Below are 24868 nucleotides of genomic sequence, written 5' to 3' on the forward strand. Positions count from 1 at the left end.
GTATCAACCACTGAGGACTCTCTGTTCTTATTAAAAGGTATCAACCACTGAGGACTCTCTGTTCTTTTAAACAATTTTTTTAAATCCTGCTTATAAATCACACACTGTCTCACCTGACTTGAGAGGGAACAAGACATGCCTGACAAAACTTAAAACGCCGTTATTCTCTATATTTCCAGGCTCACAAAATGCTCTCTTCAGCTTCTTCTTCACATCTGAAGGGGAGTCTAGGAGATCAATTTTTGATTCCTAAAACAGAAGATGAAGCAATCAATCCCTCCAATCAAACTATTTAACAGTTTACACACAGTGATGAGAGTTTGATCTGTTAACGCAATAAAAACTTCAATTGTGTTCACACATTGCAGATATATTGTGGTTTCCAATTGTGTTCACACATTGCAGATATATTGTGGTTTCCAACTGTGTTCACACACTGGAGATGTATTGTGGTTTTGCAAAACTACAGCCAAATAAAGAATAACAGAACAAAAAAACTAAAGGGGTAAACACCAGTTATAATGGTAACATATGCAATCTAAAAATGATGCTACATATTCATTTTCTTACCAGCGGTCAATAAATAGCATTTGGACCCATAATCATTTTCTAGAAGAATAATCAAATAAATTTAAAAGGTTAACTATATGCAAGTGGAACTGAGCAATTTTGCAAAAGAAAAAAACGGATTTTTGTGTACTCACCGTAAAATCGTTTTCTCTTAGCCATCATTGGGGGACACAGGACCATGGGTGTTATGCTGCTTATCCATAGGAGGACACTAAGTAGATGCAAAAAGCATAGCTCCTCCTCTGCAGTATACACCCCCTGGCCAGGCCAGGCAACCTCAGTTTTAGTACACAAGTATTAGGAGAAAAAAATAGTAAGAACTTATCTTAACGGAGGAACATGAGAAAAAGAATCATAACCAAATAAGGTACTGAGAGAACTAAGGCCCAACAGGGCAACAGGGTGGGTGCTGTGTCCCCCAATGATGGCTAAGAGAAAACGATTTTACGGTGAGTACACAAAAATCCGTTTTTCTCTGACGCCTCATTGGGGGACACAGGACCATGGGACGTCCTAAAGCAGTCCATGGGTGGGAAAAAATAAAAGAAGACAACACAACCCAAGGACGAGGAACCAGTCCCAGACAGTTTTTCCTACCCAAATTTACCTCAGCTGAAACCTGGGTATGGACTCTGTAATGCTTTGAAAAAGTATGTAGGCTAGACCAGGTCGCAGCCTTACACACTTGTTCCACTGAAGCCTGATGCCGAATGGCCCACGAAGCGCCAACTGCTCGCGTGGAATGAGCCCGCAGCCCACTAGGAATGGGCTTGAGTTGCAAGCGGTAGACTTCCTGGATCGCAGACGTGCCTTTGAAGATGCCTGTCCCTTCTTAGGCCCCTCAGGAATGACTAACAAGGAGTCCGTTTTCCTAAAGGGGGCTGTCCTGGATATGTAATATCTGAGAGCTCTGACGATGTCTAATGAATGCAGAGACCTTTCCACCCTATGAACTGGGTGCGGACAAAAGGAAGGCAGAACAATGTCCTCGTTCAAATGAAACGGGGTAGGAACCTTTGGAAGAAATTCCAGAAGGGGGCGCAGAACCACCTTGTCCTGGTGAAAGATCAGAAAAGGCTCGCAGCAAGAGAGTGCTGCCAGCTCCGAAACCAGTCTGATGGACGTAATTGCCACCAGGAATGTTACCTTCCAAGACAGCAGAGCAAGTGAGGATTCCTTGAGAGGTTCAAAGGGGGACCTCTGGAGACCGTCCAGAACGAGATTGAGGTCCCATGGGTCCAGTGGCCGTTTGTACGGGGGAACTAGATGGGAAATGCCCTGGAGGAAGGTCTTGACTTGCGGTTTTTGAGCCAGGCGGCATTGGTAGAAGATTGAGAGCGCTGAGACCTGCCCTTTAAGGGAACTGAGAGCCAACCCCGCTTGCAAGCCAGACTGTAGAAAGTCGGGAATTCTGGGGATGGCCAGAGGCATAGGCTGCACGTTAGTTTCCCTGCACCATGAAAGGAAAATTTTCCACGTACGGTGGTAAATGCGGGATGAAGCAGGCTTTCGGGCACTGATCATGGTGGAGATAATCACGGGGAAGAATCCCGCTTTTGTTAATACCCAGGTCTCAATGGCCATGCCGTCAGCTTCAGGGCTCTGGAGTTCTGATGGGAAATGGGCCCTTGGGTCAGCAAGTCTGGGATGTCTGGAAGGTGCCACGGTACGTCTGTGAGCATTTGAACTAATTCGGCGTACCAGGCGTGCCTGGGCCAGTCCGGTGCTATCAGTATCACCGGGACTCCCTCTGCCTTGATCTTCCTGAGTACCCGCGGCAGCAGGGGCAGAGGTGGAAATATGTAAGGCAGGCGGAAGTGGTGCCAGGAGCAGACTAGAGCATCCGCGCATATGGACTGCGGGTTGCGTGACCTGGCTATATTTGCGTTCAACCTTGAGGCCATTAGATCCACGTCTGGTGTACCCCAGCGATTGCAGATGTGTAGGAACACTTCTGGGTGGAGAGACCACTCTCCGGCGGCCAGGCCTTGGCGACTTAGAAAGTCCGCTGCCCAGTTCTCTACTCCCGGTATGTGTACCGCTGATATCACTGACCCCGTCGATTCGGCCCAGCTGAGGATCCTGTGGGCCTCGAGATAAGCCGCTTTGTTGCGGGTGCCCCCCTGCCGATTGATATAGGCTACAGCTGTCGCATTGTCCGACTGGATTCGAATCTGACGAACGCCCTGAGCGCGAGGAAGATCGCGCGGATTTCCAGGATGTTTATGGGTAGGGAAGACTCCTGGGGCGTCCAACGTCCTTGAGCAGTGTGGTGCCGGTACACTGCTCCCCAGCCTAGGAGGCTGGCGTCCGTGGTCAGGACCAGCCAGTTCACTGGGAGAAAAGATCTCCCCTTGGATAGGGATGAGGACCGAAGCCACCAGCAGAGTGCATACCTGACTGCAGGCGTCAGGTGAAGAGGTTTGTCCAGGGAGAAGGGGCTCTTGTCCCAGGCAGCTAGAAGTGCCAACTGCAGTGGACGGAGGTGCAGCTGAGCAAAGGGCGCTGCCTCCATAGCCGCCACCATCCTGCCTAGCACCCTCATGCTGAATCGAATGGAGCGAGACGGAGGACGTAGAAGGCAGCGTACCACTTGTCATAGAGCTATCGTCTTGTCGGGAGAGATATCAAGCCCCGACGGGTGTCCAGGGACATGCCCAGGAAGGTGATGGATTGTGATGGGACCGGGGATGATTTGTATAGATTCAGAAGCCACCCTAAGCAGGATAGGGTGTCCGCGGTGATCTGCACACTGATTGAGCAGTCGCGGAAGGAGGGGCCCTTGATGAGGAGGTCGTCTAAGTAAGGCAGAACGACTACTCCCCTGGCGTGAAGGACACTCATGGCGGCCGCCATGACTTTGGTGAAAATCCTTGGTGCGGTGACAAGGCCGAAGGGTAGGGCTATGAATTGAAAATGGGAGTCCTGAACCGCGAAGAGGAGGAACCTTTGGTGAGCTGGGGCGATGGGTATGTGCAGGTACGCGTCCTTGATATCTATGGAGGCAAGGAATTCCCCTTTGACCTTTGGATGCAATAATGAACCTTAGGGACTCCATTCTGAATCTCCGTACGTGCACGTTTGTTCAGGTGTTTGAAGTCCAGGATGGGTCGAACTGACCCATCCTTTTTGGGGACCACAAAAATGTTTGAATAAAAACCCCTGAACTTCTCGTCATCCGGGACAGGTATTATCACTCCTGCCATTTGGAGCGAGTGGATTGCTGAGAAAAAGGCCTTGCGTCGTTTTTTTTGTCTTTGGGGGTTTGAGAGAAAGAACCGACTCGGGGGTCGGGTACGAAATTCTATGTGGTAACCGGAAGACACAAGGTCTCGCTCCCATTTGTCGTCTGAGGCGGCATGCCAGATGTGTTGGAAGAGCCGCAGTCGACCCCCTACAATGAGTGTGTCTTCCGGGGTACCGAAGGAGTCATGAGGGGGGGAAGCGTCGTGGACGAGCCTCCCTAGTCCTGGACTGTTTTGGTCTAGGCTGCCATGACGAAGTGGGTTTCGGGGAGAGCTGTGCAGGTCGGTCTCTGCATAGTCGGCGGATAGCGGCAGAGGTAGAGCGGGATGTCGACCAACCAAATGAGTTCCAAAAGGAGCGGAACGAAAACTGTGGACGTCTGGTGAAGGTCGACCTGGGATTCAGCTGGGGGAGGGAGGTACTCTTCCCTCCCGTAGCGTCCGAAATGAGCTTGTCCAGACGTTCGCCAAACCATCGGTCTGGAAAATAGGGAAGGCCCGTGAGAGACTTCTTGGAGGCAGAGTCCGCTAGCCATTGTCGGAGCCAGAGAGCTGTGTGGATGGCTATGGTATTTGAGGCGGCAAATGCTACGCAGATAGCAGCGCCAATGGAGGCCTGCATGAGGTACTCCGCCGCAGCGGCAATTTGAGCTGTTACCTCTGTGAAGGTATGAGGAAATTGGGATTCCTCAAGCGAAGTGTTAAGGGATTCTGCCCAGACCGAGATCGCCTTTGCGACCCACACCGAGGCAAAGGAGGGCGAGAGGGAGGAACCCGCAGCCTCAAAAGCAGAGCGGGCGAGGTGCTCCACCTGTCTGTCTGTCGGGTCCTTGATGGAGGAGCCATCGGGTAAAGACAGGAGCGTCTTTGTGGTAAGACGGGAGACCGGGGGGGTCAACCGAGGGCAGATCGGCCCAGCCCTTATGGACAGGTGAGGCAAAGGGGTACCAGGCCTCCATGAGTTTTCGGTTACCGAAGCGCCTGTCAGGTTTCTCCCATTGCTTTGTGAGGATATCTTGAAACTCTGGGTGATCAGCGAAAACCTTTTGGGGTTTCTTTGACCTCTTACAGGAGACCGCATGGTCAGTGGTAGTGGATGGGGAATCCTCCACATGCAGAGTTTGGTTGATTGCTGCGATAAGGGAGTCTATTGCAGTTTGATCTGGGGAGGTTGAGACCAAGGAATCATCCTTGTACAAACAGCATTCTCCCTCCTCCAGCTCCTCAGAAGCCGTGGAACGTGTGGGAGAGTCTGCCCTGTGTGCTCCCGAGGGAGAGCCCTGGGGGCCATGAGAGAGTGCTGGAGACACCTGGCCGTGTGCCCTTTTTCTGATCCCTGCAACCGGTGAAGCATGGGCTCGGATTTCCTCAGAAGGACCCTCCATAGGGGTGACAATAGGCTGCTTTCCGTCTGAGGGCCCAGAAAGGTGCGGAGGACAATATTTCATAGCCAGCACCAGGTTCTGGGACAGTTTTTCCATGGATTGGGACAGAAACTGTGCCCATTCCGATGGGCTGGGAGCTCTGGGCTGACGGTTGCAGCGGTGGTGCCGGGGGGATCTTGGGGGGCTACAGGGGCACAGGACTCACAGAAAGAAGAGGTGTGTTTATGTGGTAGCTCAGCGTGGCAGGTAGTGCAGGCCGAATAATAGACTATGTGAGCCTTAGCACTCTTAGTACCCTTAGAATTTTGCATGTTCCTGGCAGGATTATGCCAGGAGGGGGAGCAATGATCTGCAGAGCTACAGTGAAGCAGTGAGAAGCAAGGTTCGTACTTTGCTTCGGTGTATCTCACCAGAATCAGCCGATGGCCCTGCGTCCTCAGGAAGGAGTAAGCCCGCTCTGTGTGGAGGTCTTCGCGCGCTTTCGTGGGGGAAGGGGGGGGAGGGGATGGCTTATCTCGGTCAGAGGGGGGCGGGGCTTAGCACTAAAAAGGCGCCGAGAAGAAGTCAGTTGTAAGTAGTGAAAAACAGCGGGAAGGGAACTCCCCCTCCCTCCAGCCAGCACACAGCTAGTGGGAATAAAGACTGTGAGTTCATGAGCCTGGGAACCCTCCCCCATGACCGGTAGATTGTCTCTGCGGGGCTCCTGTAATCAGCGAGGGACTCCCCCTCCCTACAGCCAGCACGCAGCGGTGGGAATAAAGCCTGTGATCTCATTAGCCCTGGGAGCCCTCCCCCGCCACCGGTAGATTGTCTCTACACGATTGCCTGCAATCATCAAGGGACTCCCCCTCCCTCCAGCTAGCACGCAGCTATTGTGGGAATACAACCTGTGAGCTCATAGTCCTGTGAGCAGTCTTACTCCCTTTGCCTGGGAAAACAGTCAGGGAGGATCTCACCTTAACACTGCCTCAATCCAGGCAGTGGAAATAGCAGAGTCAGCCTGCTGTGTCCGGCCACACAGGTGCAATGTATCAACTCAGAGCCTGCAACGAGGGGCTGAGGAATTGTGCCTCTGCCCTGGGCTCTGGAAAATCGGTGTCTGTGGGACCCGTCGTCCAGAAGATGCAGCCCAGGATCCAGCGTTGCAGGAGGGGGTACGGGGAGGCGACACTCCGCGTTCCCGCCCGTTGATGGTATTGGTAGATCGGTCCCTAGGGGAACCGTCGCCCTCAAAAAATAACAAAAAAACCTTGAAAGGATGTGCCTCCTACAGACACTAAGCTAAAACTGAGGTTGCCTGGCCTAGCCAGGGGGTGTATACTGCACAGGAGGAGCTAATGCTTTTTGCATGTACTTAGTGTCCTCCTATGGATAAGTAGCATAACACCCATGGTCCTGTGTCCCCCAATGAGGAGTCAGAGAAATAGAATCTTATTTGTTTGTTTGTTTGTTTTTTTAATTAAAGACAATTTTCGACAACAGATCTTTCTTGTTAAACTAAGGTTAGATAAATGAAAAAAACAAAACCAACCAACAACCCACTAAACATATCTTCAGTGTCATTTATGTGACAATAGTTTCCTGGCCCGCTTCCAATCTCACATGATTGTCACACAAACTCCAAGAGGAAAGTGCAATTTCTTTATTCATTTTTGTTGCTTGGCTTGTTTCCACAGGAAAAGATGTAAAAAAATAAATACATGAATCTACATCAAAACCTGCTCAACGTGAAGATCTCTGGCGGCTTTGTCTAGATTAGCTATGGAGGTTTTCTGCAAGACATTCTATACATGTGAACCTTCCCTGTGGATGATTCTACTGCACATTTCTATTCATTTATAGACTGGTTAAAGGGGGCTAGACAATTGGTCAGGCATAATATTGCAGTTTATAGAGGGGCATGAAGTGGCCATTGGGTATCAAGAAAGGTAAGACAACAGAGTGAGAGTTCATCCTTACCACCGTCTTTGTCAGGTAGTAAAGGTGAACAGAAGGAGATCAGGGCATTTCATTTCAAACAGAGAAGCAAACCCGAGAAGAGGAACTCACAGGAATTCAAGGAGAAAGGAGGCACAGAGTACAACTTTATCTCCTCTCAGCCTGAGCCGACTTGAGGACGTTTCACGAAGATGCAGCTGCTCTCCCTATACTTAACACAGCTGTTATGGGGTTGACCGAGTGTCCTACACAACTCCACATACCCCATTACTGGTGAACTTATTACTGGGACCAAGTATACCAACTAACTGCCTTCTGGATAGATGCTGCAATTGGGTCCTCACATCTGCTCAAAGCTCTCCTCACTTCTTCCTGCCTTCTCTCACCAATGGTAAAACTGCCGCTATGGTGTCGGGCTACATTTGACTTTTCAATTTGGACAAATCCAAATTGTAGGGCATGCACATGGCAAATAAATAAAATTAATATAATTAACTGCCTAGGCTTACTTTGAAGGAGCTTTTCAGAAGAAACTACTTTGTGTGTGTGCATAAAAAAAAAAAAGCTGATGCGATCTGTATCCTGCATTTTCACCAGTTTTCCTCTCTGCAGACGCGCTCTAATTTGCAATGGACTCTGATAGTGACTAACTACTGAGATATATCCCGTGCAGAGTACAGCAAACATAGGGATACCTGCTCTATGTTTGTTTTAACCCTCAAGACAGAAACAGCAGCAGTATGCAAGATATTATACAGCAGCACTGAGCAGTGTAGATGTGAATCCAGATCTGGGAAGAGATAATACACTTACCAGAAAGCTGAGCACAATCTTTCTATGTATGCCTCTTTTCTCACTCTGCTCCTCACTCCTTCCCCACTTTTGTTTCCATACAGTTTATTAGGAGGTGTAACCTAATGCCTCATTTTGCTGGCAGTCCGTCCTGTCTTTAACAAGACAGAGTTGAGCTGTTTTATCAGAGTGGATGAAGAGTTCAGGCGTGAAGTAGCTCATATTACAAAGAGTCTTTCTGTACTATTGATTTATGCAAAAGTCTGTTGAAAGTACAGTTTGCATTTAAATGAGAAAATATTATATTTTTACTTGCCAATTGGATGTGTAAAGCAGGAAAGAGAATAAAGAGGCTACTTGATTATAGGGTAAAGAAACACTACTTCAATACATTCCTTGACAATATTAACGATCGCTTTGGTAGAACTCATCTTCAATCCATACAGCACTCTATTCTTCATTGAACATTATAAGTAGTGGTTTCAAACGTACCCGAGTACCGGGCGCAAGCCAGGAATTCTCAGGGAGTTCTGGGTAATGATCTGGATCTAGCACTCAGGTAATACAAAAAATAAAGTAAAAATAAAGAAAGGAAATAATAAAACAAGCTATACTTACAGAGGCTCTGGCACGACGGATGCTCATTTACTTCCGGGGCCGTGTATTAGCCTTCATGCATATGCACTGCTTTCCCCGCCCATCGGCATCTGAGTGGTTGCAGTCAGACGCGATCCCATGCTGAGTGACACTGTGTCTCATGCTTCCAATCACAGACCTGGTTTGTGTGTCTACAGTATATCGTACAGTAAAAAAAATTAAAAAAAATTGGCATAGGGTCCCTCCATTTTATGATACCCAGCAGAAATAAAGCATACGGCTACAGGCTGCATCACCCTGCCGTGAGCTTATTTTGGCTGTATATCAAAATAAGAAGAACCAGATGTGGCTTTTTAAAAAAATATATTTAAATAATTTTAAAAAATAGCATGCGGTTCCCTTTAGTTTTGATAACCAGCCAAGATAAAGCGCGACAGCTGGGGGCTGATATTCTCAGGCTGGGGCGACCCGTGCTTATTGTGCCCCCTCCAGCCTAAAAATAGCAGCCCTGCAGCTCACCAGGATTGTTGCATTCATTAGATACAACAATCCCAGCACTTTACCCGGCTCTTTCCGATTGCCCTGGTGCCTTGGCAATCAGGATAATAAGGGTTAATGGCAGCCCACAGCTGCCACTAAGCCCTAGATTAGTAATGGGAAGAGTCAATGAGATCCCTAATTACTAATCTGTAAGTGAAAAGAAATAAAACACAAACACGGATAAAATACTTTATTTGGTATAAAAGAAAAAAACAAAACAAAACAACCTCGTACACCACTTTATTAACCCCCCAAAACAGCCCTGAAGGTCAGATATAATCCACACAAGGACCCACTATTATTAAGCTCTGAAAGCCACATCTGAAAGTACAAACGCGATCATGGAACATGTTCGCACGCTGTGACTGCAAGGAGAGAATAAGCTGCGATTAGTGTTGATGTCACTCAGGTTAGTTGTGGTCACAGCTGGAAGTTCCCATGATCTTCCACCTTGCTGTGACCGTAGCTAACCTGACCTGAAGTACACATAGATCAGGTTACCTGCGGTCACAAGTGGAGGACTGTGGGAACCTGCAGCTGTGACCACAACTAACCTGAGAGACGTCACCCTTGATCGCGGCTCATTCTCTGCTTGCAGTTACAGCGTGCGGACATGTTCCATGATTGCGCGCTGTAATTTCAGATGTAGCAGAGCTGAATAGTCGAGGGACCTTGTGTGGATTACATCTGACCTTCAGGGGTGATTAGGGGTTAATAAAGTGGTGAAAGAGGGTTTTTTTGTCTTTTATTCAAAAAATAAAGATTTTCTTTTTGATGTTTGTATTTATTTACTTTCACTTACAGATTAGTACTGGGGGGTGTCTCAGACGCCTCCCATTGCTAATCTAGGGCTTAGTAGCAGCTGTGAGCTGCGATTAATGCCTTAATACCCCGATTGCTACAGCAGCAGGGCAATCGGTGGGGGACGGGGGGGGGGGGAAGAGGGGAGACCGCATCTCTTTTTTTAATTATTTAAATAATAATAATTAAAAAAAAAAAAGCCACGTGTGGTTCCCCTTATTTTGATACATAGGCAAGATAAAGGCATGTCTGGGGGCTGCAGCCTGTAGCTGTGGGCTTTATCTGTGCTGGATATCATAATATCATAATATGGCGGGACCCTACACCAAGTTTATTTATTTTTACTGCACGCTACAGACCTGCAGACCGGGTCTGTGATTTGAAGCATCAGACACGCTGTCACTCAACGTGGGGTTGCGTCTGACTACAATCAATCACAGACATGGTGGGGGGGAAAGCAGTGCATATGCATGAAGGCTTATAAGCGACCTGGAAGTGAATGAGCAGCCGGCTGGAGGAGTTACAGCCGTGTCGGAGCCTCGCTAAGTATATGAGTCCTGGGAATAAAAATGTAACTTTTCCTCAACCAAATTGGCTTATACCACAGAGGTCATTTGAGTTTTAATCAGCCACAGAAAAAAAAAATCCTTGACACCTCGATACCGCATATTGGACTTTTTACTTTCAATATGAAACCAGCAGCGCAGATCACCCACTTTCTCAACTATATTGACTACAACGTTGGACCCTCCAACACCTTTTGGTGATGCAGCAGCTGGAACAAAGGCCTCTTCTCAGAGGCTTAAAGGGTTTTTCCGATCTCCAAGATCCTATCCCAATATGTAGTAGGTGTAATAATAATAATAATAATAATAATATTAGCAAATACCTCCATTTAGAAATGTAGTATAGTTCTGATATAGCCATGTCTCTCACCTCATGTGCAGGGCATTGCAGCTTTTGTATCCATGGTTATGACCACTATGAGTGGACTTAACCATGGATACCTAAGCTGCAATGCCCTGCATATGAAGTAAGAGATATGGCTATATCAGGAGAACTGTACCACATTTCTAATTGGAGGTATTTGCTAATATTATTATACCTACTACATATTGGGATAGGATCCTAGAGATTGGAATTGCCCTTTAATTAGTGTTGTGGTAAAACAATCCCACAAGGTGAGCAGTACCGCTTTGTCACTATAATTACCGGTTTATCTAATAAAACCCTATTGTGCTTGAATTGTCCCTTCAGTTTCTTCAGAACAGAAAGCAAACATGCTCAGAGAAATTCTGTGGTAAACGCCCAGAGGGTTGAAGGGAAATTTTACATCCTATTACTAGGTGATGGACATAACTTTGGAACTGAGGAGCTTAGAAGAAAAATAAAAAGTGTTCCAGAACCAGTGGAGAAGCAGCATTGGAGGAGGCCCTCAGTTTAAATAAAAAATCCATGGAAGGTTTTCTTTCACAGACGCAAAGACCAACATGGATTCTTGCTCTCCCAGTAAATATAGCTTGCAGAGGAGTGCAAATTCCAGATTTGCAGTTGTACAAAGAGCATACAGGACACTGACTAGTTTCACATATTCTGGATATCTTCCATATGGCTGTTTGGAGTGCACCTCATCATGGACAAGGTTACTAAACGGAACTAACCGATCACATTGGAAACCACTATTTACCAACAGATAAAGGGTTAATCTGTAGGTAAATAGTGTTACAATGCTTCTCGGCCACCTTACTGAAAGTGCGGCTACCTCGAGAAAACGCAGTTATTTTTTCAAAGGAGCCGCTGCATTTCAGTCATGGAAGTGGTGCAGGGAGCATCTACAGTCAGTCACCACTCACTATACTGTGAGCCGCGTTTGTAAGCACTGCCTGACACAGTGACTGACAGCTCATGCTACAATGTGCAGAACGAGCTTCATATTCAAAGTGCCAGGGCTTGCACCCAGCTCACAGTATAGTGAGTGGTACTGAACGCGGTAACAAGCCACTCTGTGCATGACCCATGACTGAAAGCCACTGGCTCCCAGATTCAACATGAGCCAACAGTGTGGTGCTGCAGCTAAAAAGGCCAACAAAATTCTGGGATGTATCAAGACAACCATTGAATCTAGATCAGAAGAGGTAATTATTCCCCTCTACTCTGCACTGGTCAGACCCCATCTGGAATACTGTGTACAGTTCTGGGCGCCGCACGTCAAGAAAGACATCGATATATTGGAGCAAGTCCAGAGAAGAGCAACCAAGATGGTAGGAGGTCTGCAAACCATGTCCTATGAAGAACAGCTAAAAGAACTAGGAATGTTTAATTTGCAAAAGAGGCTTACAGGAAACTTAATAGCGGTCTACAAATATCTGACAGGTAGTCACAGTGAAGAGGGAACCACCCTATTTTCATGAGTACAAGGAAGTGCTAGAAGCAACGGGATGAAACTAAAAGGAAGGAGATTCAGATTAGACATTAGAAAAAACGTTCTGACAGTGAGGGCAATCAGAGAGTGGAACAGGCTACCATGGGAGGTATTGAGCTCTCCATCAATGGAAATCTTCTAGCAGAAGCTGGATAAACATATAGCTTTGAAAATTATGGAAAACTGCACTCGCAGGGGGTTGGACCCGATGGCCCTTGAGGTCCCTTCCAGCTCTACCATTCTATGATACTATGAAATTAGTTCATTTTCTCCCCGTAGCCACACTTTCAGTAAAGCAGCCAGGCATCATTGTGACGCTATCTACCTGCAGAATAAACCCACATACACAGGTAAATAGCATTTTCTGAGGTGACATGTTCCCTTTAATTTCTGGGGAAAGTGGTTATTGAGAAAAATCTGTATATTGGTTGAATACCTACTGATTATTGCGTTTAAAACAAAAAGTTATATGTGCACCCATCTTAGAATTTCATTAAATAAATTTGGAAGAGGGGAATGGCACGGATAAAATTACAGACACTGAGGAAGCCTAAAATGAGAGGGGGATTGGCGGTCCCGGACCCGTTTCCTTACTACCTGGCAGCGCAGCTGCAACACTTTAAGAATTGGGAGGGAGAAGGGTCGGGAACCTCGCCGTCAATAGTGGCAATGATACGTCATGAACTTGTCACCAGTGCACCGGACACCGTTACTGGATATTGCACTGGCATACAGGGACACTAAAGGGGCAATCTCCAGGTAGTATATGTATTTCTGGGATGCCAAAGACAAAGAGACCTGTGGCCTTCAGGAAAAATGGCAGAGGGATATAGGGACTATTTCCACGGAGGTATGGGAGGAGGTAGTGCAAATTACTCCGTCAGTATCAGTAAGTGAGTCACAGAGGCTCTTGTAGTTATTTTTAATACACAGGGTATATAGGACCCCGACGTTTCTCTTCAGAATATGGGCTAGCCCTGACTCATGTTGCTGGAAATGTGGAATCATGGATGCAGATCTGATTCACCTTATGTGGAATTGTCCACGCATGAAGATATTGAACGGGTGTGCTTGACCTTGTGGACTCGGTAAATGACTGTCAGATCGACAGAGTGCCTTTGACGTGCTTTCTGGGATACATTGCGGAACTCCCTGTTCAGGAAAGTCATAAGGCAGCTATCGTGCGTATACTATACCAAGCACAAAAGGGTCATAGAACTGTATTGGAATAACAGTAAGGCTCCAAATACTAGAGAACTGATTGAGAAAGTAAACAATACACTTAGGCTTTAGAAATATGTATACCAGAAGAGGAAATTTGAAGATCTGTGGGATCCATGGCTGGATACCCCTAACCTGGCCCCGATGACATTGACGTGGGCTAGAAAACAACGGAGTTAGCATTTTTATCTCGAAAACGGAACGAGATACATAAAAAAATTGAATTACAAAGTTGTAGGGCATCATCAATTCAATACAAATCAACACCTTGCACACAGAAATGCTATTATAAGAACGTATAAAACTCACAAGGCTGCGGACATGAAGCGATACCTCATGGAGACCTTCCTGCAAGTCATTGTATATGGTGGCTGCGTGGAGTGGCCTCCACGCTCACCTGACCTGACCCCATTGGACTTCTTTCTGTGAGGTCACATCAAACAGCAGGTGTATGCGACCCCTCCACCAACATTGCAGGACCTACTACGACGTATCATAGATGCTTGTGCAAACGTGTCACCTACCATATTGCACAACGTGCAGCCAGATACAGTATGCTGTCTAGAGACCATTGCAGCTGACAGTGGCCACTTTGAGCATCAAAGTTCAATGAGCGCCATATGCGTAACCAGCATTCAATGTTTTGGGGGGGGGGCATGGGTTTCATATCATAGCATTTCTGTATGCAAGGTGTCGATTCGTATTGAATTGATGATGTCCTACAACTTTGTAATTCACTTTTTTATTCTAACTCGTTCCGTTTTCGAGATAAAAATGCTAACTCTGTTATTTTCCACCAAGTGGCGCTATAGTTGGTTTCATTGCGTAGCGCATGGTTACTTTACTATACCTAGACACCACTTCTATGCCTATAGCTGCCGCCGTTCTCAAGTTAATGGCGGTGGACAGGATATGGGTGGACACACTGTATACATCTTACAAATGAAAGAAGGGAATTTTGTTACTTACCGTAAATTCCTTTTCTTCTAGCTCTTATTGGGAGACCCAGACGATTGGGTGTATAGCACTGCCTCCGGAGGCCACACAAAGCAATTACACTAAAAAGTGTAAGGCCCCTCCCCTTCTGGCTATACACCCCCAGTGGGATCACTGGCTCACCAGTTTTAGTGCAAAAGCAAGGAGGAAAGCCAATAACTGGTTTAAACAAATTCTCTCCGAGTAACATCGGAGAACTGAAAACCGTTCAACATGAACAACATGTGTACCCGCAAACAAACCAAAAATCCCGAAGGACAACAGGGCGGGTGCTGGGTCTCCCAATAAGAGCTAGAAGAAAAGGAATTTACGGTAAGTAACAAAATTCCCTTCTTCTTCGGCGCTCTATTGGGAGACCCAGACGATTGGGACGTCCAAAAGCTGTCCCTGGGTGGGTAAAGAAATACCTCATGTTAGAGCTGCAAGACAGCCCTCCCCTACGGGGAGGCAACTGCCGCCTGCAGGACTCTTCTACCTAGGCTGGCGTCCGCCGAAGCATAGGTATGCACCTGATAATGTTTGGTGAAAGTGTGCAGACTCGACCAGGTAGCTGCCTGGCACACCTGTTGAGCCGTAGCCTGGTGTCGTAATGCCCAGGATGCACCCACGGCTCTGGTAGAATGGGCCTTCAACCCTGATGGAACCGGAAGCCCAGCAGAACGGTAGGCTTCAAGAATTGGTTCTTTGATCCATCGAGCCAGGGTGGCCTTAGAAGCCTGCGACCCTTTGCGCTTACCAGCGACAAGGACAAAGAGTGCATCCGAACGGCGCAAGGGCGCCGTGCGGGAAATGTAGATTCTGAGTGCTCTCACCAGATCTAACAAATGTAAATCCTTCTCATACCGATGAACTGCATGAGGACAAAACGAAGGCAAAGAGATATCCTGATTAAGATGAAAAGAGGATACCACCTTCGGGAGAAACTCCTGAATAGGGCGCAGCACAACCTTGTCCTGGTGGAAGACCAGGAAGGGAGCCTTGGATGATAGTGCTGCCAGCTCAGACACTCTCCGAAGAGATGTGATCGCTACCAGAAAAGCCACTTTCTGTGATAGTCTAGAAAGTGAAACCTCCCTCAGAGGCTCGAAGGGTGGCTTCTGGAGGGCAACTAGTACCCTGTTCAGATCCCATGGATCTAACGGCCGCTTGTACGGGGGTACGATATGGCAAACCCCCTGTAGGAACGTGCGCACCTTAGGAAGGCGTGCCAAACGCCTCTGAAAAAAGACGGATAGCGCCGAGACCTGACCTTTAAGGGAGCCGAGCGACAAACCTTTTTCTAACCCAGATTGCAGGAAAGAAAGAAAGGTAGGCAATGCAAATGGCCAGGGAGACACTCCCTGAGCAGAGGACCAGGATAAGAATATCCTCCACGTTCTGTGGTAGATCTTAGCGGACGTGGGCTTCCTAGCCTGTCTCATGGTGGCAACGACCCCTTGGGACAATCCTGAAGACGCTAGGATCCAGGACTCAATGGCCACACAGTCAGGTTCAGGGCCGCAGAATTCCGATGGAAAAACGGCCCTTGGGACAGTAAGTCTGTTCGGTCTGGGAGTGCCCACGGTTGGCCGACCGTGAGCTGCCACAGATCCGGATACCACGCCCTCCTCGGCCAGTCTGGGGCGACAAGTATGACGCGGCTGCAATCGGATCTGATCTTGCGTAGCACTCTGGGCAAGAGTGCCAGAGGTGGAAACACATAAGGGAGCCGGAACTGCGACCAATCTTGCACTAGGGCGTCTGCCGCCAGCGCTCTTTGATCGCGAGACCGTGCCATGAAGGTTGGGACCTTGTTGTTGTGCCGTGACGCCATTAGGTCGACGTCCGGCACCCCCCAGCGGCGACAGATTTCCTGAAACACGTCTGGGTGAAGGGACCATTCCCCTGCGTCCATGCCCTGGCGACTGAGGAAGTCTGCTTCCCAGTTTTCTACGCCGGGGATGTGAACTGCGGATATGGTGGAGGCTGTGGCTTCCACCCACATCAGAATCCGCCGGACTTCCTGGAAGGCTTGCCGACTGCGTGTCCCCCCTTGGTGGTTGATGTATGCCACCGCTGTGGAGTTGTCCGACTGAATTCGGATCTGCCTTCCTTCCAGCCACTGCTGGAAGGCTAGTAGGGCAAGATACACTGCTCTGATTTCCAGAACATTGATCTGAAGGGTGGACTCCTGCTGAGTCCACGTACCCTGAGCCCTGTGGTGGAGAAAGACTGCTCCCCACCCTGACAGACTCGCGTCTGTCGTGACCACCGCCCAAGACGGTGGTAGGAAGGATCTTCCCTGTGATAATGAGGTGGGAAGAAGCCACCACTGCAGAGAGTCCTTGGCCGTCTGGGAAAGGGAGACTTTCCTGTCCAGGGATGTTGACTTCCCGTCCCATTGGCGGAGAATGTCCCATTGAAGTGGACGCAGATGAAACTGCGCAAACGGAACCGCCTCTATTGCCGCCACCATCTTCCCGAGGAAGTGCATGAGGCGTCTTAAGGAGTGCGACTGACTTTGAAGGAGAGCCTGCACCCCAGTCTGTAGAGACCGCTGCTTGTCCAGCGGAAGCTTCACTATCGCTGAGAGAGTATGAAACTCCATGCCAAGATACGTTAGTGATTGGGTCGGTGACAGATTTGACTTTGGGAAGTTGATGATCCACCCGAACGCCTGGAGAGTCTCCAGTGCAACATTCAGGCTGAGTTGGCATGCCTCTTGAGAGGGTGCCTTGACCAGTAGATCGTCCAAGTAAGGGATCACAGAGTGTCCGTGAGAGTGCAAGACTGCTACCACTGCCGCCATGATCTTGGTGAACACCCGAGGGGCTGTCGCCAGACCAAATGGCAGAGCTACGAACTGAAGATGGTCGTCTCCTATCACGAAGCGTAGAAAGCGTTGGTGCTCCGTAGCAATCGGCACGTGGAGATAAGCATCTTTGATGTCTATTGATGCTAGGAAATCTCCTTGAGACATTGAGGCAATGACTGAGCGGAGGGATTCCATCCGGAACCGCCTGGCGTTCACATGCTTGTTGAGCAGTTTTAGGTCCAGAACAGGACGGAAGGAGCCGTCCTTTTTTGGAACCACAAAGAGATTGGAGTAAAATCCTCGCCCCCGTTCCTGAGGGGGGACAGGGATCACGACTCCTTCTGCTCTTAGAGAGTCCACCGCCTGCAGCAGGGCATCTGCTCGGTTGGGGTGTGGGGAGGTTCTGAAGAACCGAAGTGGAGGCCGAGAACTGAACTCGATTCTGTACCCGCGAGACAGAATGTCTGTTACCCACCGGTCTTTGACCTGTGACAGCCAAATGTCGCAAAAGCGGGAGAGCCTGCCACCGACCAAGGATGCGGAGGGAGGAGGCCGAAAGTCATGAGGTAGCCGCTTTGGAAGCGGTTCCTCCATTTGCTTTCCTGGGGCGAGAGTGAGCCCGCCAGGAATCTGAGCTCCCTTGTTCTTTCTGAGTCCTTTTGGACGAGGAGAATTGGGCCTTGCCCGAGCCTCGAAAGGACCGAAACCTCGACTGCCACTTTTTCTGTTGAGGTTTACTTGCTCTGGGCTGTGGTAAGGAAGAGTCCTTACCCTTGGACTGTTTTATGATTTCAGCCAATGGCTCACCAAACAGTCTGTCTCTAGATAATGGCAAGCTGGTTAAGCATTTTTTGGAACCAGCATCTGCTTTCCAGTCCTTTAACCACAAGGCTCTGCGCAAAACCACAGAATTGGCGGACGCCATAGCGGTACGGCTCGTAGATTCTAGGACAGCATTGATAGCATAGGTCGCAAACGCAGACATTTGCGAAGTTAGGGACGCCACTTGCGGCACTGCTGGATGTATGATAGCATCCACCTGTGCTAAACCAGCTGAAATAGCTTGGAGTGCCCACACGGCCGCGAATGCTGGAGCAAACGACGCGCCGATAGCTTCATAGACAGATTTCAACCAAAGGTCCATCTGTCTGTCGTTGGCATCTTTAAGTGAAGCGCCATCCTCTACTGCGACTATGGATCTAGCCGCAAGCTTGGAAATTGGGGGATCCACCTTTGGACACTGGGTCCAGCGTTTGGCCACCTCAGAGGGAAAAGGATAACGGGTATCCTTAGAACGTTTAGAGAAACGCTTGTCTGGATGAGCGTCGTGTTTCTGGATCGATTCTCTGAAGTCAGAGTGGTCCAAAAAAGCACTTAATTTACGCTTGGGATATAGGAAATGGAACTTCTCCTGCTGTGCAGCTGCCTCCTCTGCAGAAGGGGCTGGGGGGGAAATATACAACAGTCTATTAATTGCCGATATAAGGTCATTAACCATGGCGTCACCATCAGGGGCATCCAGATTGAGAGGGGCCTCAGGATTAGAATCCTGATCACCGTCCTCAGTCTCATCACAGAGAGACTCTTCTCGCTGAGACCCTGAGCAGTGTGATGACGTGGAGGGTCTTTCCCAGCGAGCTCGCTTAGGCTGCCTGGGACTGTCATCTGAGTCAGAGACTTCAGCCTGTGATGCTTGAGACCCCCTTGAAGTACGGATTAGTTCCAACTGAGGGGGACCGGAGAGCATAGACACAGCAGTGTCCATGGTCTGAGTAACTGGCCTGGACTGCAAGGTCTCCAGGATTTTTGTCATAGTCACAGACATTTTATCAGCAAAAACTGCAAAGTCTGTCCCCGTCACCGGGGCAGGGTTCACAGGCGTCTCTGCCTGGGCCACTACCACCATAGGCTCTGGCTGACGAAGTGCCACTGAGACTGAACATTGCACACAATGAGAGTCGTTGGAGCCTGCTGGTAGATTAGCCCCACATGCAGTACAAACAGTGTACACAGCCTGTGCCTTGGCACCCTTGCGTTTTGCGGATGACATGTTGCTGCCTCCTCAGAGCAGTACAGGGTGTCCAGCCAAGAAGCGACCTTACAGTGCAACTATATATATATATGGTACCAAGAAAAAAGTACACTAATATAACACTGAGGCACTAGTGGGGCCAGCACTAAAGTGCAGCTTACCGCCCGCTTAGGAGCGGGTGTGTGGTCGCCGAAATCCCTTTAGTCTGGGTCTCCCTGAGCCTGCTGCCTTTCCCCAGCCAGACTGCACGTGTAATGGCTGCCGGCGTCCTTGTGAAGAGGGGGGGCGGGCCCTGGGCGTATACAGACGAAGAGCGGGAAGCCTGCTTCCCACTGTGCCTAGTGAGAGGGCTGGAGCATGTAAATAAGGCTCCAGCCCTCGGCGCTGCCAATTGAGCAGCGTCTCTCCCCTACCCTGATTGACAGGGTGGGGGCGGGAACGAAGCGGCGCTAGGCCGCAGAAGCCGGGGGCTAAAGTTAGAAGCGCCGCCGCCGTAAAAGCGCGGTCGGCGCAAAGTCCCCGGCGCACCACAAGTCGCAGCTGCGCCGCCGCTCCAGTAGCGGTCGGCGCAGTAGTTCCCAACATGTAACGTCACTCAGCAAAGCTGCAGTGACCTAACCCCAGCGCACAGTGCTACTGTCCCCGGCGCACTATAACGCTCAGCAAGCCTTGAGAGTGTCCGTGCCTGCCGGGGACACAGAGTACCTGAAAGTTGCAGGGCCTTGTCCCTGAACGGCACTCCCGCTCCAAATCCAGCAGGTTCTCTGGGTCTGTGGATGGAGCCCGGCCCCAGGGCTTGGGGGCCGGCAAGATCCCACTTCCACAGAGCCCTCCAGGGGATGTGGAAGGAAAACAGCATGTGGGCTCCAGCCTCTGTACCAGCAATAGGTACCTCAACCTTACAAGCACCACCGCGGGTGAGAAGGGAGCATGCTGGGGGCCCCATATGGGCCCTCTTTTCTTCCATCCGATATAGCCAGCAGCTACTGCTGACTACAAACAGTGGAGCTATGCGTGGATGTCTGACCTCCTTCGCACAAAGCAGAAAACTGGTGAGCCAGTGATCCCACTGGGGGTGTATAGCCAGAAGGGGAGGGGCCTTACACTTTTTAGTGTAATTGCTTTGTGTGGCCTCCGGAGGCAGTGCTATACACCCAATCGTCTGGGTCTCCCAATAGAGCGCCGAAGAAACATGGTTTAAGTGACCTCTATCCATGTAGCTTCACGTGAAAAATGTATCCCTTCATGGAAATGAAGAAATTAAGTAGTACATCGTGGTATATGCCAGTATAAGATTACAGCGAACAAGAGCAACCATGGATCCGCAGAAATGTAATGGTCTTACAGATCAACAGTGTTTGCAAAGTTAGGCTTGTGCACACGCTGCGTTTTTTTGACGCTGCGTTTTTGGCCGCTAAAAACGCACAAAAACGCACCCGCGGCAAAAAAACGCGGCAAAAAACGCATGCGTTTCTACCGCATTTTGCTGCGTTTTTGGCTGCGTTTTGCTGCGTTTTTCCAATGCATTGCATGGGGCAAAACGCAGAAAAACGCAGGAAAGAATTGACATGTTCATTTTTTTTTTTGTAAGCTCAAAAACGCAGCTTAAAAAAAAAGTTGTGTGCGAACAGCAAAAATGAAAACTCAGACTTTGCTGGGGAAGCAAAGTCATGCAGTTTTGAGGCCAAAAACGCACCCGATAAAACGCGCAAAAACGCACTGTGTGAACTTACCCTTAAAAGATTTATGCATTTAGTTCAATCCTAGAGGTGTCACATATTGACCTGTTTACAGTTAACATGGAGCCTTGCAGTCTGTGTTTGATTTTGCCAAAGGCTCATAAATTATGTCACTGTGTGAGATAATGAGATTTCTTTGCTCTTTTGTGTAAAAATTGTATAAAACCACCCCACCTCTGCTGCCCCATTGGTTGAACATCGTGCTGACTGTACTTCTCATCCCTCTGGAATCTACTCTGTTGTGTGTCTGAAGAAATTGCTTCCTCTGCTTGAGAAGACTTGTCTGTCAATCACTTCCAAGAATTTCTAACAATATTTGCATTTGGTGACTGGGAGTTCCACCAAAGTTAAAAAGGTTGTCCGCTATTCAGACAACTCCTTTTCAATCCCTAGGTTTACCCAGAGTAAAATAATAACACTTATGCTTACCTCCGTTCTAGTAGTGTTTGCTCTGCCTCTCCCGGGGATCGAGTGACATTGTTATATCACACAATCCCTGCAGCTCATCAGCGCTGGTTTCACTCTCTTATCCTTCAAACAAATCAAGACATTTGCAAGACGTTAAAGCTGCGGCTGCCCTCTCACTTGTTCCAGATGTCTTAATTTGTCTGAAAGAGAGGAGTGTGAAGCCAGCGCTGATGGGCTGCAGGGATTGTGTGATATAATAATGTCACGCGATCCCCAAGACAAGCAGAGAAAACACCACTGGAACGTCGCTGTCATCAGAGGTGAGTATAGGTGTTATTATTTTACTGGGTGGAAACAGAGATTGAAAAAGGGTTGTCTGAGTAGTGGACAACCCCTTTAAGAAAGAGGGGGTTTATTTAGTCAGGTGAGCACATACAGATGATGACAACAATAAATAAAAACCAACCACATCATCAATTCTTTGTTTTGTCCACCCATTACCTCTTCAGATGAGCTCATCTTTCCACCTGTAAGCCCAGGAACCATTGGATTCATCAAATGGATTCGCTTTGTAAAACCCAGAGCTGGAAGGTACTAAAAGAGAAGGAAAGAAAATATATAGTAAACTTCATATCATCATTACCTGTAATACATAGGTAGATGCAGGGTACAATCAAGATGAAACCTTTAGGAGACAAGATACCGACTACACTGCACTGAGCTTATTACATAATCAACAGCCCGCAAAACCTACACATGAATATACACCATTATGGATACAAAACAAAGTAATTCCATAATTGCTTATTTAGTTTTATTTCCCAAAATTTATAGTGTGGTTTAAATAACATAACTTTAATCTGCGGGCTGTCAAAATGACAGAAATACAACGTTTCTATGGTTTATTTCTGTGCTTTTTCCAATTTTGTGAATTTGTAGTATCGCTGCACCCTTACATGGTAGGCCTGGGAGGTCATTGCTAAGCATCCGGTTGCCATGGCAACCCATCTGTACTGCGTGATTGAATTGCAGGGAGATGGGGAGGGATAATTGGGGGACGTTTGGGGTCTGTCCACTCAGTATTGACAGCATCATCAAAGTTTTATTCTCATGTTCGTAAATTGCTTTAGTTAGTTAAACAGTATGAAAATAAGCAAGTTTGCAAATTACTTGCTTTTTTATCTGGTGTGGTTCTCCTATTGTGAGAACCTTTATCTTACATACTGTACCACTTGTTTCCATGGCGCTCGCTTGTTTCCCTGAAGCTTGGCCACCACACTGGCTGTGTGTGCACAGTGGTTACATTTCAGGAGAAAAGTTAGCTCCTTAAATCCCAGCCACCTCCCTCCAATCCAGTGATTTCCATGCAGCAGGTAGCAGCAGCTCGGTTAGGAGGTGAAAGCTTTCAGTCCAACAGAATCACAGTTCCCGGCCCAAAGTAATTTCCTGAGCCGTTCTCCTAAATCATGGCTCTCACTTTGATCAGAAAACTTAAGAATATGCTTTAAAATAGCTGGATGAAAGTTATTTTAGATTTTGAAACAGGACGTCATTGGGGGCTGCCAGTCACACCCCAGTGCCGCTTTCACTGCTCTGAAACAAAGCGTCAATTATGATGTCATTTTCACATTTTCAGGGTTTTGGCTGGTCTCTAGTCTACTGAGCATGTGCCAGCGGTCAATTCCGATGCATGCTCAGTATGCTCTTCTTACTGGACACTCTCTCTGCCTTTCAATGTACACTGGCACTGGGCTCCTTCTCCAGCCAGTCACTTCTCTTTATTGAGCAAGCGCAGGTTGTCATTTCTCACTTATGCTCAGTATATTCTCCCTCCTCGCCGTAATCTCTGTCTTTTAATAGGCAGTGGTCTCCATCTTTCATCCTTATATTATTTTCTATTTTGCCAGGTTGGCAAGGGAGCACACAGCTAATGTGCATTGAAAAAACTGAAAAAGCATGGCGAGCAGGTAGAGAATACTGAGCATGCGCCGGATTCAGCGCATGCTCAGTAGAACAGAGACCAGCTAAAGAAACAGCCGTTTCCGGGTGCTGACTGCAGCGCCAGCCTTTTGACATTCTATTTCAGACTCTGCCAGACTCAAATAGAACAGCAGAAGAATAAAAAAAAATTCTGAAAGAGGAAGATTGTGTAGAGAGGGAATGGCAGGGAATTTTCAATTGATATAAATGACAAAAGCGGTTACGTTTTCAAATTAGACATTGATTGTCAGGCTTGTTGCACAAAGAATATTGTACTTAAATGAAGTTTGTTAATACATTCTATTTTGTTAACAACAGTTATTAGCCCAGGCGAAGCCGGGTAGTACAGCTAGTTCTAAATATTTTTTATATGTATCATGATACTTGCATAATAAATTTAGCATGGTGCCATCTACTGCTTCTATACAATCCCCTTATAATGCCCAGTCATTGAACACAGTTTGTTAAAAAAAAATTAACAGACTCCTAAGTGTCTGTTATTGGTTGTAGCTCTTCATGCCACGTTGGCAGTACCAAAGCAAAGCAGCGAGCCCAGCAGCTCTGCCAGTGTAGACAGACGGTACTGCTCAGAGCTGCTGAGCTTAGTGCTGACGAGACATCAGCACTGCAGCCAGTAATAGTAACCCAGATCAGTGGTGTAGATTCAGCCTTGGACCTGGGGAGGGTGAGTAAGGCAACTGCACTCATACCGGAATTTTATGAAAGGGGATAACCTCTCTTACATCCACCGTACTGAGGAGAACACAGAGATTTCTCATTGATGATGAGGAAAGAGCCCAGATTTAGTGACCAGGCCCCTTTTAAAGCTGCAGCGTCTCTTTTGCCTGTCATGTGACTTCCCAGAGGGCAGGATGGGAAGTACATGGCGATATTTCTAGTGCGGTCAGTGCTGCCTCCCCGCCTACACAACAACATCGAGGCTACAAATGGATCTCAGCAATAAGGTATGAGAAAAAAGCTGAATTTTAAAAACTTTTAGTGATTACTAGCAGTAAACAACCTCAATGTGTATATGCCAGGACTTTACAGACTGTGGGAAAACCACGGTAATTGTTCTATTAAAACTCTCAGACAATCTGCAATCTAAGAAAAAGGTTAGATCTCCCACGCCTCTAGCTAGTAATCGGTGGCTCTCATTTATGATGTGTATGCCCCCGAGCTCTGACAGAGAGGACAGATACATATATTTGTGCCTGCAGTTTCTTCCTTTACACTCAACTAGGCATTTAAATGCCATTTTAAGATTCTAGGAATTTGGCCTTGAAAGGCAAGTGAACGAGAGCACGCTGATTAGACTAGTGCGAGAAAACAAGAAAATGACTGGTAGACAGCCAAAATACAGACAAAGATTGGAAAGACAACACTAGATTTACAAGATCAATTAATG

The 24868-nt window shown here is 47.9% G+C and overlaps 2 protein-coding genes across 2 annotated transcripts in view; one reads left to right on the top strand and one right to left on the bottom strand.

The window, feature by feature from the left end:
- The window catches only part of YARS1 (tyrosyl-tRNA synthetase 1), a 109438-nt gene that overhangs the window by 20479 nt on the left and 64091 nt on the right, over positions 1 to 24868 (bottom strand). The window contains exons 7-8 of the mRNA XM_075336176.1: positions 21982 to 22074; positions 114 to 249 (exon numbers count right to left, since the gene is read on the bottom strand). Of these exons, the coding sequence (XP_075192291.1) occupies positions 114 to 249; positions 21982 to 22074 (229 nt within the window). The remainder of the gene's footprint in view (positions 1 to 113; positions 250 to 21981; positions 22075 to 24868) is intronic.
- S100PBP (S100P binding protein) overlaps positions 24401 to 24868 on the top strand; it is a 141603-nt gene continuing 141135 nt past the window's right edge. Inside the window, exon 1 of the mRNA XM_075336174.1 lies at positions 24401 to 24425. The gene's annotated coding sequence lies outside the window, so the exon portion shown is untranslated. The remainder of the gene's footprint in view (positions 24426 to 24868) is intronic.

Source organism: Anomaloglossus baeobatrachus, chromosome 2 (genome assembly GCF_048569485.1).
Source record: "Anomaloglossus baeobatrachus isolate aAnoBae1 chromosome 2, aAnoBae1.hap1, whole genome shotgun sequence".
Lineage (NCBI taxonomy): Eukaryota > Metazoa > Chordata > Amphibia > Anura > Aromobatidae > Anomaloglossus > Anomaloglossus baeobatrachus.